General features: G+C 46.5%; 1 protein-coding gene across 7 annotated transcripts in view; it reads right to left on the reverse strand.

Annotated features, from left to right (window-relative positions):
• Positions 1 to 573: 573 nt before the first annotated feature.
• Positions 574 to 19820, reverse strand: part of LOC140717304 (Krueppel-like factor 15) — a 28561-nt gene continuing 9314 nt past the window's right edge. For 2 of the 7 annotated variants that reach the window (XM_073030757.1, XM_073030756.1), the window contains exons 2-3: positions 5618 to 6687; positions 574 to 3404 (exon numbers count right to left, since the gene is read on the reverse strand). In XM_073030757.1, the coding sequence (XP_072886858.1) occupies positions 3236 to 3404; positions 5618 to 6567 (1119 nt within the window). In that variant the 5' untranslated portion in view covers positions 6568 to 6687 and the 3' untranslated portion in view covers positions 574 to 3235. Of the gene's footprint in view, positions 3405 to 5617; positions 6688 to 14101; positions 17424 to 18856; positions 18974 to 19820 lie in introns of those variants that run through there. The other 5 variants (XM_073030761.1, XM_073030759.1, XM_073030760.1 and 2 more) reach the window with 5 other exon arrangements.

Below are 19820 nucleotides of genomic sequence, written 5' to 3' on the forward strand. Positions count from 1 at the left end.
GATTTCCCTATCATGCACCATTTTTATTTGAAATCATCTATACTTGTTATTTCAATTTGTAACTCAAGTCGGAATAATTGATGCCAATATTAAGGAAGGCATTTTAGTTGATACACAATCAAACAGGTCATCAATGACAGGCATTTTGAAGAACTTCTAGTGGGACCGGAAAAAAAAAATCACATGGAAGGCATTCAAGGATGCTGTTGAAAAATTTCTTGGCAACTACAGAGCACCAAACTATGTGCAACAAACACAAAATACCAGAGGAACTCAGCAGGCCAAAAAGCATGTCGGAAAAGTGTAGTCAACGTTTCGGGAGCAACCTGCAGCTGGTTGACAACGTGCTTCAACATAAAAAACCAAGAAGTGCAACATGTCATTAAAGATTCATTTTCTGCATTCCCATTTAAACTTCTCTGCAAATCTTGGCACTGTCAGTAATGAGCACGGTGAAGACTTCACCAGGACATAGTGGTCATGGAGAAATGGTATCAGGTGAACTGAAATCCATCAATGCTGGCTGATTATTGTTGAATACTTAAATGAGAAGTCTCAGATGTTGATTACAAATTAAAATCAAGAATAAACCATTTTTAATGTAGTTGAGCTATTGCAAAGCATCAGCACCATTATGAAATTATACCCATTTTATTCAATACAAGCAAATTTCTTGTTTCTCCAAATTCCTATGTGATACAAATAATCAGAAATTATGTTTGTGTTCAGCTTCAAGCAGTCTATCATAAACAAAATATAATTTCTGAGGAAGCACATTTTTGGAAAAATTGTTGTCCAATGTAATGATGCTTTAACCCTGACTTCTATTGCAGAAATCAGGCCTAAAGCACCATCATCTCGAAGTTAGGACTAAAATGTTCAGGACTGGGATCAGGGAAAATTTAACACAAAAGGTTGTAGAACCATTTTTCTCACATACATCTTGAGAACCGTCCTTTAAAAGACCAAGAGTGAGGGTGATAATGATTGCTAGGCAAGGGAATGAAGATGTTGAAATAAAGAGAAGAGTAAATCTAGGTTTCAGTGTGGATCTACCTTCTCCTGTCTGTATATCCTCAGAAACTGCACAAGGCAGGGAATACTATGAGGCAAAATTTTAAGATTCTGGGTAATTAGAATTCCAAAAGAAAAGTGTAATGTAAAAAAAAGTTAAATTCCCAGCCTGTGAATTCAGTATGTAAGCACTGCCAATGAACACATAATTACTTTTCAGGTAGAAACTTTGAGAAACTTTTCCAAGTAAGGATGTACATTAAAGTGACATACTTGGGAATGAGAGTAAATTAAATGCTTTTTGACATTTTGACTGCAAAAGTTTTACCTATTAATGGAGATCCAGATTTCTGCTTTGAAAGGTATTTTTTCCTTTTTATTGAAATATAGCACAGAATAGCACAACCCTTTGAGCCATGTCACCCAGCAATTCCCTGATTTAATCTGAGCCTAATCATGGGACAACTTACAATAACCAATAACCCTCCCAACCTGTACGTCTTTGGACTGTGGGAGGAAACTGTAGCACCCAGAGGAAACCCAGACAGTCACGGGGAGAGCGTACAAACTCCTTACAGTCAGCAACGGGAATTGTAAAGGGCTGTGCAAACCACAATACCGTGCCACCCCACAATATGGCCAAGTTGTCAGATAATATTAATGAAAAGTGAGTGTAAAATTACGTTAGGATTTTTACATATGGGGCTGTAATTATTCTAAAAGTTACTTAAAATGTAACCAAGTGCCCAGACCCAGACTGGGAGACATTTAAAGTGCTGCAAGGAAGGAATTTGAAGAATTAAAACACTGGAGCCAGGATGTATTGTGCAGGACTAGACTGCACCATGGATTTGTGGTCACTAGAGTTGGGCTGACAGATATCTCTCAGCAAAGGGAATGCACAATTTTTCCCACATTTCCTAATGTTCTAGAACAATGGGTGGGATACCTGCTACATACCTGCAGCATGGGCATTTATTGGAGTTGGAACCTCATGCCTTCTTTTGCAGATGAAATCATACCCTGCAGAGGTTTTCATTAAAATGTTCTCTGGATACGGGTTGGCAAGTGTTCAGGATATCGGCAAGCTTACACCTAACTGCCCTGAGATTGACATTTTTATAAATAATAGTTATAGAATGGTACATTAAAGAGCACGGAGTTAACTATGTTAACTGAAGTTTGAATAACAAGCTGATCATGTTGTAGTTTATAAGAATATCATAGCCAACTTGATTTCTTTACAAAATGACTTATTTGCTGGGATTTAAACTCCAGGCTGATGGGATGCTTGTTTGGAGGTAAAACAAATAACCTTTCACTGAAAAGCACAAAACTTTCAGCATCTGCAGTGTTTGTGATTTAGAGTTTAAACAATGCTCTCACACTTCTCTCTCATCTTTCTCCTTTGCTTACTCCTTCTCCGCACAGATTAAGAAACCTGCACTACCTTCCCCCCTTTGGTACCGCCACTTGAGCTATTTAGTCTCCCTCTGTCCCTGTCCTATCACACACATGCCCTTCCTTCTCCCCACCCTCTTCTGCAGCTTACACATGTTCAGTCTTTCTTGGTTCTGACCAAGGGCCAGTGAAATAAAACATTGACTCTGTTTCTCCCTCTTTCCACGTACAGAAACTGCCTGAAAACCTGAGTACTCCTGCCATTATCTGTAGTAATCCACCATGACCACTGTACGACACAAAGCTGCCATTTGATCATTGTACTTGCACCCAAGTCCTGAAAGCACTATAAACCCGTTTCCGTTCCCCGCTCTTTCATCACCTTTACCTTGGTTCTCTCGGAAAGTCAATATTGAGCATGCATCTTTTTGAGAGCGAATTCCAGATTGGAAAATTCACTATGTAAGAATGATTCTTTTTTTTTAAAGCTGCATTGTGTTCTGTTTTTCCAGGGAGCTCCTGATATTATTTTCTCTTGACTGATATCGTCAGAAGCACAAAAATCTGCTGGAGTCTACATTGGATTGACCTATGTTCCTGCAAATATACAATGAGCAGCAGAGTAAAGGAGACGTTAAGTGATAAATGAGTTCCACTTCTATAGAAATAACTTTGTAAAGTAAGAACCTCTAAAGCCCTCTCTCACTGAGATCCTAAGTTACACACGCACATTAATGCATTTCCACGTCCTCTGTACTTTGCATACACAAGTGAAATGGCCCTTGTGTGTATCCCGACAAAGTGGGAGGAGAGCCAAACGTTAACTGGCTGTCCGGGTTATTCTGCTGTTTCTCAGTCCTCGGTGTACTTTCACATGCTTGGATAAGTGGTCACTGCGTGCGAATTTCTTATCACAGATGATACACTGGTACGGCTTCACTCCTGAGTGGGAGCGGAGGTGCCTGGATAACTCATCTGATCGGGAAAATCTGGAAAATTGCACAAAGGTATAAATGAACACAGGCGTCTTCAGGGAACACCATAACAAAACAAAAATCAACAGCAGCTCACATGCAAGACCATAAGACCTAAGAGCAGAATTAGGCCATTTGACCCACCTAATTTTGTCCATCATTCCATAATGACTACTCTATTTTCCTTCTCAACCCCATTCTCCCACCCTCTCCCCATAACCTTCGACACCCTAATCAAGAACCCATCAACCTCCACTTCAGATATACCTGACTTGGCCTCCACAGCCGTCTGTGGTAATGAATTCCACAGATTCACCACTCCTGGGCTGAAGAAATCCCTCTGTCATCTCTGTTCTAAAGCGACGCTCTTCTTTTCTGACGCTGTGCCCTCTGTACCCTAGATTCTCCCATTATAGGGAACATCCTCTCCATGTCCACTCTATCTAGGCCGTTCAATATTCGACAGGTTTCAATGAGGTTCCCTCCTCATTCTGAGCACTGGTCAGTACAAGCCTAGAGCCATCAGGTGCTCCTCATACATTAGCAATATCTGCCTAAGGGAAAAAGAGATCTACTCACATATGAAACAGACTTATCGAACCATACGTGACACACGGATCCAGATGGTAGCTTATACCAAGGCCATAACTGTAAGGTAATTGGAGGGAAGTATAGGGGTGATGTCAGAAGTATTTTTTTTAAAGTGGTAAGTGCTTGTTACACACTTCCAGAGGTGGTAATAGAGGCAGATGCATTAGAGTATTTAAGAGACTCTTAAATAGACACATGGATGAATGATAAACGGAGACCTCTGTGGGAGGGAAGGGTTAGATTGATCTTAGAGTAGGTATTAAGGTCGGCACAACATTGTGGGCCGAAGGGACTGTACTAGGCTGTATGTTCTATGTATACAAAGCATCACAGCTTGGTATGGCAACTACTCTGCTCGAGACCACAATACAGAGAGTCGTGGTTACGAAAACCGGCCTCCCGTTCATTGCCTCTGTCTATACGTCCTGCTGCCTTGTGAAAACAGCCTAAATGCTCAAAGACCCCTCCCAACCTGGTCATTTTCTCCTCTCCCCTTCCTAGGGCAGAAGACAGAAAATCTTGAGAACACGCACTGTACCAGCCAGGCTCAAGAAAAACTCCTACCCCGCACCTCTTATACGGAATCTGCCTTGTTGAAGCCCTCGCGTCTTATTGCCCACTTTAAGCTGCACTTCCTCTCCTCTGTAATTGGAACACTATATTCTGCGTTCAGTTTGTGAATCACCTCGAAGCTCAAAGTACATTTATTACCAAAGTACACATGCAGTGTACAACCTTGAGAGAAAAACATCAGACAACCCCCAGGCGCCAAAGAAGGTAACTTCTTCACACAGAGGGTAGTGAGCACCTGGACACAGCTGGCGAGGTGGGTATGATCAGAACATTTAGGAGACTTTTGGACAGGTGCCTGGAGGAGAGGAGACTGGAGGGTAATGGGCCGAATGCGGGCAACTCAAGATTCAAAATTCAAATTATTTATCACGTTTGCATCGGAACGTAGTGAAATACATTGTTTACATTGAAACCCCGAGTGTGCGCTGGGGGGAGCCCGCATAGAAACATAGAAAATAGGTGCAGGAGTAGGCCATTCGGCCCTTCGAGCCTGCACCGCCATTCAGTATGATCATGGCTGATCATCCAACTCAGAACCCTGTACCTGCTTTCTCTCCATACCCCCGATCCCTTTAGCCACAAGGGCCATATCTAACTTCCTCTTAAATATAGCCAATGAACTGACCTCAACTGTTTCCTGTGGCAGAGAATTCCACAGATTCACCACTCTCTGTGTGAAGAAGTTTTTCCTCATCTCGGTCCTAAAAGGCTTCCCCTTTATCCTTAAACTGTGACCCCTCGTTCTGGACTTCCTCAACATCGGAAACAATCTTCCTGCATCTAGCCTGTCCAATCCCTTTAGAATTTTATACGTCGCATGGGTTGCCACAGATTCTGACCTCAACGTAGCATGTTTACAATGCTCAACTGGGACTAGCTAGTCCCACAACTGGGGCTAGATGGGAGGTCAGCATGGATCGGATGGGGTGAAGGGCCTGTTTCTATACTGCATGATCCTACTCTATGAATGTAGGACGGGAGGGGAAAGAGTAGACAGCAGAATAAGGGGGCTGGAGGGACAGGAGCAGGCGGGTGATGGGCGAGGGTGCGTTTAGTTGACTTACCGCCAGTCACAACCTGGCCACGTGCAGGAATAGGGTTTCTCGCCGGTGTGCCGCCGGTAGTGTGCCTTTAGGTGGCTGCTCTTAGTGTACATCTTGTTACAGCCGGGGAACGAGCACTTGTGGACTCTGATGACGTCGGCCGAGGGCGGCGGCTTCTGCAGCTTCTGGCCGGTGTCCACCACGCTGACCAGCCCGCCGACGGCGACGGACCTTGCCGCGATGGGCAGCGGCGCGATCTTTACGAACTGGCGGCCACCGCTGCTGCTGGCGGGGGCTGGCACCAGCTGGGGCACCAGGGCGAAGGTCTGGCCCTGCACGTTGACGATCAGTTGCGCCAGCCTGGGGGCGTTTGTTGGAGACTGCGCGGCCGGAGCCTGGGACGGCTGGAGCTGCAGCAGGACAGGAACGCCGCCCACCGTGGCCGTGCTGCTCGCCCCCGGGCCTGACCCACCTCCCCCGCCCGCCGGAGGTCCACCGGATTCCACAGATGCCTCTGACTTCACCTCCACTTTGATCTCCGCCTCCGAAGTCGATGCCCCGCTCTCTGAGAGTTCCTCCTTCACCATCCCCATCTTCTCCTTCAGGAACTCCTCAATCTCCTCCAGTGTGGGGATGAAGTTGTCCGAGGAGTTCGGAACGAAGTCAGGCACCGTCACCGCGGCCTCAAACACCGGGGATTGGTGGGTGCCCACCCTCTGGCTCTGCCGGCCCTCCAGGTTCGACATCAACATCCCCACCACGCCACACCGCTCCAGCAGGCTGGCGTTGGCGCTACCGTCCTGTGAGTCTGGGCTCGAGCAAGACCGGGGGCTGCACCCCTCACTGCCGCCGTCCTCCACGGGCCGGGCCGGGCTAGCCCCTAGCTGACCGGGGGCCAGTCCACCACTGCCTCCCGATGCCGGCAGCAGGTCACTGATGCACAGCGACTCACAGTGGTTTAACGAGACCATTGTCTTCCGCAGCTCCCGGCCGGTTCCAGGGCTCAGGACAGAAACAGAGGCGAAACCACGAGTCCAAGGAACACAATCGCGTGCCTCAGCGGCTAACGTCGGGAACTCGCCATCACAAAGCTGCAAGGAAAACAAAGAGGAAGCAATTAGAATACGAAACTTAAAAGTGCAAAGCTGAACCTTTTCTAACATTGAAGTTAAATGGCCAGATCACTCATGATCTTATTGAATGGTGGAAAAGATTTAATGCTGATGGCCTACTTCTGCTCCCATTTCTTATGCTTGGCTATACAGCATGGAACCAAGCCCTTCAGCTAACAGATCTGTACTGACCAAAAGCCTGACAGAGCCAAATCTGTTTGCCTAAGTTTGGCCCATATCCCTCCTATCCATGAATCTGCCCAAATGTCTTCTAAATGTCCAGTTGTCCCAGCCTCAACCACTTCCTCTGGCAGGCTCATTCAATATGTCCACCACCCTTTGTGTTAAAACACCGCCCCCCCCCCCCCCTTCAGGCCCCTTTCAAATCTCTTTCTCCCTCACCTGAAACCTCCATCATGGACACCAGCCTCCCCAGCATCCAGGGCATCTTAAAGGAACGATGCCTCAAAAAGGCGGCATCACCCAGGGCAAGTCCTCTTCTCATTGCTACCACCAGGAAGGAGGTACAGAAACCTTAAAGCACACACTCAGCAATTCAGAAACAGCTTTTTCTCCTCTGTCATCAAACTTCTGAACGGACATTGAACCCGTGAACACTACCTCCCTACTTTTTTTTCCTCTTTTTGCACTACTTATTTAACTTAAACACACACACACACATAAAATGATTCATGGTTTTTATCATTATATATTGCAATGTACTGCCACTGCATAGAAATTTCATGACATCTGCCAGTGATATTAAAACTGATTCTGATTCTGAACCTACGACCTCTTGTTTGTACTCTGGGAAAAAGACTTTGGCTACATAAGTGGAAGCCCACTTTTTCATGGCTTGCTATTATGATCTACAGTCTCTCAGAATGCTGAGGTATTGTAATTGATCTTGTTACATACCAGCAGCAATAGATCACAAACTGAGTCAGGTTTTGATGTTAAAACCATTATCTTTATTAGTATCTACTCAATATGTAAAAGATTAAACTGAATAAACAAAAGTTAACAGGTGTGTGTGTGTGTGAGTGAGTGTGCATCTGTGTGTGTGAGTGAGTGAATGTGTGAGTGTGTGTTGACTGAGTGTATGTGTGTGTATTGAGTGAGTGTATGTGTGTGAGTGAGTGAGTGTATATGTGTGTGTATGTGTGAGTGTGTGTATGTGTGAGTGTGTGTATATATGTGTGAGTGTGTGTATATATGTGTGAGTGTGTGTGTGTGTGAGAGTGAGTGAGTGTGTGTGAGAGTGTGTATGTGTGTGTGAGTGTCTGTGTGTATATATATGTGTGTGAGTGAGTGTGCGTGTATATATGTGTGAGTGTGTATATGTGTGTGTGTATATATGTGTGTGTGAGTGTGTGTGTATATATGTGTGAGTGTGTGTGTATGTGTGTGAGTGAGTGAGTGTGCGTGTGTGTGTGTATATGTGAGTGTGTGTGTGTATATATATATATGTGTGAGTGAGTGTGTGTGTGTATATGTGTGTGTATGTGTGAGTGTGAGTGTGTGTATATGTGAGTGAGTGAGTGTGTGTGTGTATATGTGTGTGTGAGTGAGTGAGTGTGTGTGTGAGAGTGTTTATGTGTGTGTGTGTGTGTGTGTGTGTGTGTGTGTGTGTGTGTTTCCTGAACTATCAAGCTCCAGAATAATTCTTAAAGTCTTAAAATGGTAAAGTTGAAAGGAATAAATAATGGGGGAGAGATTTGTAATCCAGGGTAAATTGTAGAGGGAAGGCAATTATGAAGAATTCCACAGATTCCATGCTGGGTAAATGAAATAACAGTCGCTGAAGAACTTATCCATCGAGTCGTTCTGAAATTCACTTAGAAATATCACCGGGTAACAGTCACAGGAATAGATAGATAGATAGATAGATACTTTATTCATCCCCATGGGGAAATTCAACTTTTTTCCAATGTCCCATACACTTGTTGTAGCAAAACTAATTACATACAATACTTAACTCAGTAAAGAATATGATATGCATCTAAATCACTATCTCAAAAAGCATTAATAATAGCTTTTAAAAAGTTCTTAAGTCCTGGCGGTAGAATTGTAAAGCCTAATGGCATTGGGGAGTATTGACCTCTTCATCCTGTCTGAGGAGCATTGCATCGATAGTAACCTGTCGCTGAAACTGCTTCTCTGTCTCTGGATGGTGCTATGTAGAGGATGTTCAGGGTTTTCCATAATTGACCGTAGCCTACTCAGCGCCCTTCGCTCAGCTACCGATGTTAAACTCTCCAGTACTTTGCCCACGACAGAGCCCGCCTTCCTTACCAGCTTATTAAGACGTGAGGCGTCCCTTTTCTTAATGCTTCCTCCCCAACACGCCACCACAAAGAAGAGGGCGCTCTCCACAACTGACCTATAGAACAACTTCAGCATCTCACTACAGACATTGAATGACGCCAACCTTCTTAGGAAGTACAGTCGACTCTGTGCCTTCCTGCACAAGGCATCTGTGTTGGCAGTCCAGTCTAGCTTCTCGTCTAACTGTACTCCCAGATACTTGTAGGTCTTAACCTGCTCCACACATTCTCCATTAATGATCACTGGCTCCATATGAGGCCTAGATCTCCTAAAGTCCACCACCATCTCCTTGGTCTTGGTGATATTGAGACGCAGGTAGTTTGAGTTGCACCATATCACAAAGTCCTGTATCAGTTTCCTATACTCCTCCTCCTGTCCATTCCTGACACACCCCACTATGGCCGTGTCAAGAATATCGTCTTCAAGTGGTTACTACAACACCCTGATTCCAGGTAAGGGCCAACAAAAGCGATACCACAGGATACTCCATCAAATCCACACATATGGATTATATGAAGTGACAGACACACATCCGTTGTGCACTGCGTGCATATGATCAACCCAATCTTTTGGGCATGGAAGAGTTCCAAACCATGGCAATGACAAGCTGAAGTTCCAACAGCCTGTCTCTTTCTCCTTACTGAGCAGCAGCGGTTGGCCGCAGCTGGTTAGACTGACATCATAGTCCCACCTCATCCAAGCGTCTCTTAAAATGACAGTCCTCAGTGAACGAAACCTGTTGCCTCGTAACAATCTAAAGCGGGCTCTCTAGACATTCAAAGTTTTTCTAGTATCTTCTGTTTTAATTTCAGCTTTCTGGCATCCGCAGTGTTCTGGTTTTGTACCCGCTCTAATTTGTTCAGTTTGGTTTAAGGGAACACTGATACAATGCACACAAAATGCTGGAGGAACTCATTAGCATTGATGGAGGTGGGTTCCCGTCGATGTTTCAGGCCAAGACCTTTCATGAGGATCGTTGGCATTGCGGAGTTAAGGGAATCTCGGCACTTTTACAGATTCCTGTCCTGATTTGCCACGCACTGACTGCAAATGTTTGCTTGAATCTCAAGCAATTGTGTCAAACAGGTGACATGCCTGTGAATCGAGACGTGTTGAAAGGTGAAACACCTCCTTTGGGGAAGGATATGGAAGCATTTGAGAGGGTGCAGAGGAGACTTGCCTGGATGTCTTGTGAGGAATGGTTCAGCAAGGTAGGGCTTTTCTCTTTGGAGTGAAAGTGAATGAGAGGCAACAAGATGGAGGTGTACAAGATTATGAGAGGCATACGATAGTGAACAGCCAGCGCCTCATTCCCAGGGCAGCAGTGGTCAACACCAGTGGACATCAGTTTAAGGTGAGCAGACAAAACTTTAGGAGAGATGTCAGAGAAAGGTATTTAACATGGTTGGAGGAGAATGCAGTGGTAGAGAGGTAGATTTAAGGTTAGGAGGAAGAGAGAGATACACCAACTGAAAGATTCCCCAAGGACTGGTTTGAAATGGGAGTGAAGCATTGTTTAAAGTGAGCGGCAGAGAAAGAGTGAATGACACAGGTTTTTGGCTACAGCTGGCTTCCAATACATCAGGATATTCAGTCGTAGCCTTATCCCTACATTGTTTAACCTCTTCACTTGGATTATCTTGATTATGAATCGCAACACATGACCTAGCCAGTGACTCGGCCTTCTCTATTTCAGTGACAGTCATTTTGCCCTGATCAATCAATGCTGGAATATTGTTGGCCCTACAAATCCCATCCTTCCCACCCTCCCTCCCACCCCCATTTTCTTAATCACAAAGAGGATTTGGAGTCCAGGTGCTAGCTTTAGAGAGCAACGCTTGGGCGTGCCCCATGATCCCGGAAGCAAATGCAGGCTGCATACTGGAACGCGGTCTGGGAGCTCGATAGGCTGGAGAGGAGGGAGCACTCTGGTCATTGCTGCCGTTTTCAGGACATCCTCTTGCTGCAGCGCAACTTTAAGGAGTGACAAGCTCTTGGAGCATTTAATGTCACTTGCGTTAGGAAGATGATATCAGGAATGCACAGTCCAGTTGGTGGTGGTCATGCACCTTTAAGCTGGACTGCCAATCGCCATTGAAAGACAGAAGGCGGCCGCATTTTACATGGAGAGTGATTGATGTCTGGAATGCTCTGCCAGGGGTGGCAGTAGAAACTGATACAATACGTACATTTTAAACACTCTAAGATAGGCACAGGGGCATAAGAAAAACTGGAGAGTTATGGGCTGTGTAGGAGGGAAGGATTAGATTGATTATGGAGTATGTTAACATCCTGGGCTGTAAGGCCTGTACTGTGCAACAAGATTACAGATATTGTTAAATTAAACCAATACAAATTCACCAAGCCAAATTTCAATGTAACACAGATTCTAACACTCTGATAGTTTATTGGACATGTGCTCTAAAGGAGCTATCAGGGGAACAGACAAGAGAACCTTGTGTGGTAATCCACGACTACGGCCAATTAATGACAGTGATGTTGTGACCTCACACTGGCAAATGGAAGCACTTTTGTAATGGAACGACTGACAGACTAGCTGGAGGAATGTACAGAGCACAGAGACACTTGGCAGGGTGAGTTCATCAGTATCAGATACCAAAGCTGCTGGGCGACCTCAGCAGGTCAAACAGCAACTGTGGAGGCAAAGGGACGGCCGGCGTTTCGGGCGAGGTCTCTGCAGCAGGACTGAGAGTGTGTGGGGTGGGGGGAAGAGTCGGGTCTGTCGTCACCCACGCACGTCGTGAAGTTTGTTGTTTTGCTGCAGCTTTGCACTGCAACCTCCTCTGAGGACGGTCACCTTGTGGGGGGTGGAGAGCCGAGATCGAGTGCCACCCGGCCCTTAGCTCCGAGTAGGTCACCCCCGGCGGTAAGGTCAAGGGGAAGATTCCAGACAAACAGCGATCCAACCAAGGCCTCAACAGAAGGTGATGACGCATCACAACGGCAGCGAAGGCGGAGGAAGGCTGCAGCAGTGAAGAGACCCCAATCATCTTGTAATTCCTTACCAATGGACCCTGCCCCCAGTCTGATGAGGACTGTGTGGTGGCTGCCTGTGCATCAGCCTCCCTATGTTAAACAGTCACGCACATCTCCATTATAGAAATCCACTAACAACCCCTTAACAGAACATCATACTCCGGTTGAGCGATCACACTACTACTACTACAGTGCAACAGATATAAAGATTACTATATGTTACCATAATACTGTAAGTAGAACAGAAAGAGAGAATAGTGATTCCCAGTGCAATTCAGGAATCTGATGGCAGACGGAAAGAAGCTGTTCTTAAAGTGTTGAGTGTGTGATGAGTGAGATGGGGGCGGATGGGTAACAACTCAGGGGTGGGGGAGGGATGGAATGTTACCAAGACTTGTAGCCCTCCCCTACATAGTTCAACCAGACCATCACCCACAACCCAATCCACCTGGGGTTCTTCTCCCTTCGTGCACCTTTCCTATCGCCTCTCCAGCCCCTCCCTGGCTCCACCTGCCCATCACTCCTCCCCTATCTGCTTCCACCTACCAGTCACCATTTCTACCCTTGTCCTCTCCTGCCCTCCATCATCTCCCCCATGACCTGGTTGTACCTGATGCCTACCTGCCTCTATCTCACCATTCCCTCTCACAATGGGATACTGGCTATCTTCCCTCTACCTCTCAATTCTGTTGCAAGGTTCTTGACCTGAAACACTGACTGGCCTTCTGCCTCCACAGATGCTGCTCGACCTGCTGTGATCCTCCTGCAATAACCATTGATATTTCCCCCTCTTACAGAAGCTGGCCACTTGGTGAGTATTTCCTACATTTAGCGCTTTAATTTTAGGTCCAAACTGTGCCTTACTGCCATTGGTGTTAAAACTTAATTGTCCTAGATGGAAGGAGGTGGGAAGGGAAGAATGGGTGGAGATTTCACTTGGTCCCTGGGCAAGATAGAGTAGGAATCATAAAATCATCTATTTCAGGAACAGACCCTTCGACCCACTAAGTCCCTGCTGAGCATCAAGCACTCATTTTAAAATAATCACACACTAAAGTAAATACAAAATATGGCAGAAACACTCAGCAGGCCAGACAGCATCTGCGGAAAGAGTAATAGTTACCCTTCATCAGGACAGCCCGTGTCATACCTCAGTCTGACCACCTGGGGGCGTCAGGGCTCTCCAGACTCTGACGCTCCTCTTCCCGTGATTATTTGTTATTTTCACCCATGATTTATTTTAGTTATCGGTGCAGCTGAGCCTTGTTTTGTTTGTCCATTTAAGTTTCTGTGTGTCGTGATTCTTGAGTACTAGCCTGTGCTCTCTACTAAACAATCCACAAGTGGAGATGCTTTGTTCAATTCCATCCTTGCCTATGGTCTCCTCTGCACTTGGGGTTCACCTGGTCCAAGACTTTCCTGGTAGTTGACTGCTCAAAGATACAAAACTTCACCTTAACAACCCCGGTTCAAACCCAGCATGGCAACTGCCGCTGTTACAACCTGAGGGTTTCCAGCAGCTCCCGTTCTTATTTCAGATTTCCAGCATCTGCCTTTCTGATTTCCACGACACTAACTAATCCCGGAGCTGTACAGCACAAAAACAGCTCCTTCTCCCCACCACCTCCATACTGACCATCTACACGAATCAGGTTTGCCTTGTTATTCTCCCATGTTCCTGTCAATCATCCTCAGATTTAACCTTTCACCTACACACTCGGCCCAATTCAGTGTGGTCTATTACCCTACCAACTCGTATGTTCTGGGGTTGTGGGGGGAGGGAACACCCCACTTCACAGAGGGAGCATGCAAACTCCACACAGCCAGTGCCAAGAGCTCAGCAGTGTGAGTTCAGCTCGCTGAAGCCGAGTGTCAGCTCTGATCATGGCACCATTATACACTGATTCTGCCTCCCTAGATCCCACTTAACATTTCCATAAGGGCGGGCACTCAGTTCAAGCACTTGGGTGTCAGGCGACCTGACTTTCTCAGCAGGTCAGCAGTCGAGCAGCAGTCCGCATGCGTGATTGAGCCTTCAGGGTGACAACAGACGGGAAGGCTGAATTACCTGGTTATGTGGAACACACAGGTGAGTCACACATGCAGTCACTGCAGCGATCTTCCCTGCAGTCCTTACACCCAGAAATTCCGGTGCAAATTACTTTCTGCTCTGCCGCCTGAGTGCAACGGGTAGGGCTAGCATCAGTTCCGGAGTCGCGGTATGCAGAAATGGGTTGGGCCAGTAAATGCGGTCCTCTCCCGCCCACGGAGTTTGCCTGAAGCAGTCAGCTGATATGCAAGGACAAAGACAAGGACTATTTCAGGATATAGTCAAAGATGTAGATATAGTGGACACGGAGAGGATGCTTCCAGTAGTGGGAGTGTTTAGAACCAGAGGGCACAGCATAAGAATAGGAAGGACATCCCTTTAGAACAGAGATGAGGAGGAAGTTCACAATGAGGATGGTCATTCTGTGGAATTCATAGCTACAGACGGCTGTGGAGGCTAAGACATTGGGTATATTTAAACTGGAGGTTAATGGGTTCGTGATTAGTCAAAGGTTACAGAGAGAAGCCAGGAGAATGGGGTTGAGAGGGAAAATCAATCAGCCATGATGGAATGGAACAGCAAATTTGAAGGACTGAATGGCCTATTCTGCTCCTTTGTCTTATGGTCTAACAGTTATTTTATTTATTTATTCATTGAGATACAGTGCAGAACAGGCCTTTCCAGCTCTTGAGCCAGGCCACCCAGCAATCCCCTGATCGAACCTGTTACGTGTGATGAGAAAACCATGGGGAGATGGGGTCCAGAGTTGACCCACCCTGAACTATGCTGCTAACGAGAGAGAGAGATGAAGAGGGGGAGAGGCACCATGCTACACATGCTGATAATGAGAGAGACACAAGGATTTAAAATTATGGTTTCTTCGCTGACTTTACTTCCAAGGACTTTGCCTGCTTGTGTGAATCCTTGCTGACACAGCAGGGAGTGGCCAGTTTGATGGATGGCCGGTACCCCGGCAGGGAGATAAAAGACGAGTCTGCTGAGACGCAGGCAGACACACCACTGGACACTGAACGAGTGTTGTGCACCCACAGGAAGGTGGGGGCTTGGAGGATCGATTCAGGGGAATCGGTCAGAGGCTCACAGTGTGTGAAACCAGGCCGGTGGGGGGCTTGTGTGGGTGTCCACCCACGCCTGGGTGACGAGCCCACCACTGAAGAACGGTCTGACTTGGAACAGAGGGGTCATAATCAGTGACCACAACGGAAGGTTTGCCTGCTGCAGCTGCTCATCTCTTGCTCGCTCGCTCTCTCCAACGTCACAACAGCAACTACCTCAACCCAAACTAAACTGAACTCTGCATTATCTTAAGACTATTCATTTACCCCTAGACTACGATAGAGCTTGGTTTTGATTCTTATTCCTACACTTCTGTATTTATCACTGCTAACCTGTTTTATATGTAATTTGCATTTTTGATACTGTATTACTTAGTTTACTAATAAACACCTTTAGTTACAGTACCACCGGACTCCAACGTATCATTCCATTTCTGCTGGTTTAGTAACCCAGTCATGGGGCACATGACAAATCGGGGCCTCGTCTTGGGATTTGAATTTCAAATTGGGGCCTCTATCCGGGATTTTGAACGTGAACTTGAAGAGGTTGTTGAATTGATTGGGGTACGTGACAAACCCCAGCCCAAACACTGGACAACTTACAATGTACAATGACCAGTTAGTCTACCACCTGGTAGGTCTTTGGACAGTGGGAGGAAACTGGAACATTTAGAGAAAACCCATACGGTCACAGGGAGAACATACAAACTCCTTACAGGCAGGGGGAGGTTGTACCCAGGGCGCCTGTGCTGTAAAGTAACCACTACTCTACTGTGCTGCCCTGACAGGAAACGTTCTCTTCAAAGGCATTCCTGTTCTGAAGTACTTCATTGCTGAAAATATATGCAATGTCTGAGGAGGAACAGACCACAATGATGCTCTGTGATTCTAGCAGTGTGACACGGGTCTTTATTTATTATTTACTGTTGAGAGATAGAGCCAGGTAATAGGCCTTTCCGCCCAGGAGGCCACGCCACCCAATTACGCCCATTAACCCGCTAACCTGTATGCCTCTGCATTGTGGGAGGAAACCAGAGAACCCAGAGGAAAACCTACACGATCTCGGAGACTATGTACAAACAGCAGGAGGAACTGAACCCAGGTCTCTAGCAGAGTGAGCGCATTACACTCACACGCTTGGGCCAGGAATGTTGGAGTAACCGCCAAACAGTTCCCTCAATATTTCCAGACGCACCAGGGCCCCTTTCTCCTAAACAAAATGCTACTTCAGTGCAGTTTGATTACACTGCCTAATGTTTGAGACGGGGTAGTACAGTGACACAGCTGGATCAGCCACTTCCCCACAGCACCAAGAGCCCTGGGTTCAATCCCAACCACGGCTGCTGACTGTGTGGAGTCTGCACGTTCTCCCTGTGACCAAGTGGGCTTCCATTTCCTCCCACGTGCACGTAGGTGGCTTGATCAGTTGAGCAGCACACACACAAAATGCCGGAGGCATTCAGGAGGTCGGACAGCTTTTATGGAGGGGGAGTAAACCGTCGACGATTTGGGCTGAGACCCCCTCACCAGGACCGGAACAGAAGGGGGGAAAAGGCCAGAATATGAAGGTGGGGGGAGTGGGAGGGGAAGGAGTACAAGCTGGGAGGTAATAGGTGAAGGGGGAGGGGGACTAAAGTAAGAAGCTGTGAGGTGATAGGTGGAGAAGGTAAAGGACTGAAGAAGCAGCAATCTGATAGGAGAGGAGAGTGGGTCATGGGAGAAAAGGGAGGAGGAGGGGCACCCGAACGAGGTGATGGGCCAGGTGAGAAGGTGCGACAGGGGAATGGAAAAAGAGAGGAGGGAGAAGTTGCTGGAAGCTAGAGAAATCACTGTTCATGCCATCAGTTGGAGGCGACTCTGAGGTGATGCTCTCCAACCTGAGTGTGGCCTCAATGTGGCACTGTAGGACACCATGAGCCAGACTTCCAGAACGGGAACTTGTGAAATATGCGGACATTTCGTCTTTCGAGGCGGATGGAGTGAAGGTACGTTGTGAGTCAGTAGGACGCTGTAAGGTGCCCCTCGTGTGTAGGGGAGTCTTCAAACGTGGAGGCACAAGGGGCGGCAGACGCCTGAATCCAGAGCAGCACACGGAATGCTGGAGGAACTCAACGGGCCGAGTGGCATCTGTGGAGAGCCCCGGCCCAAAACGGCGACTCTTCATTCTTTTCCATCGATGCTGCCTGACCTGCTGACTTACTCCGGCATTCTGTGTGTGTTGATCAGTGGAGGGAAACGGACAGCCAACATGCCAGTTCAAGACCCTTCATCCAGACAGGGTATGCAGGGTAGTCGAAGGGAACGTAGGGAGAATAAAATGGGATTAGAGTAGGATTAGTGTAAATGTGTGTTTGACTCTGTATGACACTTTAATTAAACAAAAACATTCCTCTCCCATATATGAACATTTAACTCTTTGAAAGCAGGAAGTAAATTTGGAGCAGCCGTACAGACTAATGATTTTGCATCTGTTATCGATGGACAAAGTGAGTCATTCCTTATGCACAGGAATTTAGGTTACACCAATTACCCATGCACAATGGGCATCCCATTAAACTGATGGCAGGTGCACACACATTTCTGCACTTGGCTGAAACATTAACATCTCTGATGCCAGTTTGAAAAGGCTATAGATTTGTTATCAGAATCAGATGTAATATCACTGCCGTACGTCATGAAATTTGATGTTTTGTGGAAGCAAAGTTCAAAGTAAATTTATTGTCAAAGTACTGTATGACACCATATACAACCCTGAGATTTATTTTCTTGCAGGCACATTCAATAAATCCAATAGCTGTAATCCAAAGACTGCCGAACTGGGCATACGAGCAGTGTGCAAACACAAAAAGAAAATTATAATAAATAGGCAATAAATATTGAGAACACGAGAGGAACAGTAACATAAGAAGAAATAAATATTTTTTAATTATATTAAGTGGTTCAAAAAGAGAGCAAAAATAGTGAGGGGAGTTTTTATGGGTTTGTTCAGGACCCTGATGCAGCGGAAGAAGCTGTTGCTAAAATGAGTGTGTGCCTTTAGGCTCCTATGGGGAAGTCCAGAACGAGGGGTCACAGTTTAAGGATAAAGGGGAAGCCTTTTAGGACCGAGATGAGGAAAAACTTCTTCACACAGAGAATGGTGAATCTGTGGAATTCTCTGCCACAGGAAACAGTTGAGGCCGGTTCATTGGTTATATTTAAGAGGAAGTTAGATATGGCCCTTGTGGCTAAAGGGATCAGGGGGTATGGAGAGAAAGCAGGTATAGGGTTCTGAGTTGGATGATCAGCCATGATCATACTGAATGGCGGTGCAGGCTCGAAGGGCCGAATGGCCTACTCCTGCACCTATTTTCTATGTTTCAATATCTCTGCTCTGATGGAGGCCAATGCAGGTGCGGAAGTACAGCCCAGGAACAGACCATTTGGCCTACAACGTCTGTGCCAAACACCACGCCAAGATAAACAAATCTCTTCTGACTGCACATGATCCACGTCCCTCCGTTCTCTGTGCCTATATTCACTTGCCTGTCTAAAAGCCCCTTAAACACGACTGCCGTATTTGCTTCACAAGTAATGACGACAGCCAGTTCCAGGCACCCACCAGTCCCTGTGTAAAAACAGAACTGCCCCACACCTCTCCTTCCAACTCCACCCCCCACCACCTCAAATGCTGTTCTCTAGCTTTTGAGATTCCTACCTCGAGAAAAGGATCCCTTGCCCACGCCTCTCAAGATCTTATGAATTTAGAGGTGGCACAGTAGTGTAGTGATTAGCATAACACTATTACAGCACCAGTGATCCCCGGTTCAATTCCTGCCACTGTCTGGAAGAAGTTTGTATGTTCTCCCCATGACTGCAATTTTCTGGTTCCTGGTTTCTACCTACCGGTACATTCCTAAGACGTACAGGCTGGCAAGTTAATTGGTCACATGGGTGTAACCGGGCGGGTGCAGGCTCACTGGGCTGGAAAGACCTGCTACTGCGCTGCATCAGTGAATGAATTAATTTAATAGATCTTTAGAATAAATAAATCAGCCTTCCTTCTACCTTCTCAGATTTCTCAAGCATATTAAATTCAAGTTCCTCCTGAGCACGACACACACACACACACACACACACACACTCACTCTCTCTCTCTCTCTCTCTCTTCTCCTAGCGTATGCTCTATACCCAAGTTCCTTCTGAGCGTGCAGCACACCTTTCTGCTGAGTCACTCTGAACACAAATTCCTCCAGAGGCACGCAACACAGATATTTCTCCTGGGCCTGCTGTGCATGACTCTCCCGTAAAAGCCAACAGGTTGATGTAATCACCAAGGCAGCAAACCAGAGGCTCTACTTCACTAGGAGTCTGAGGAGATTTGATATGTCACCAAAGACTCTCCCAATTTTTTATTTCCATTGATGTACCGCAGAAAGCATTTCGACCGGTCGCATCACCATCTGGTGTGGAGGCTCCGATGTGCAGGATCGAAGGAGGGAGCAGAGGGTTGTAGACTTAACATAGACACGCACCTTCCCACCATATCTTTAAAAGTCAGTGCCTCAGAAGACTTCATCCATCATAAAGTCCTCGCCATGCTCCCTTCTCATTACTATCATAGGGGAGGAGGTACAAGAGCCTGAAGACCCACACTCAAGTGTTTTGGGAACAGCTTTGTC

This window comes from Hemitrygon akajei, chromosome 27 (assembly GCF_048418815.1).
Source record: "Hemitrygon akajei chromosome 27, sHemAka1.3, whole genome shotgun sequence".
NCBI classification, from domain to species: Eukaryota; Metazoa; Chordata; class Chondrichthyes; order Myliobatiformes; family Dasyatidae; genus Hemitrygon; species Hemitrygon akajei.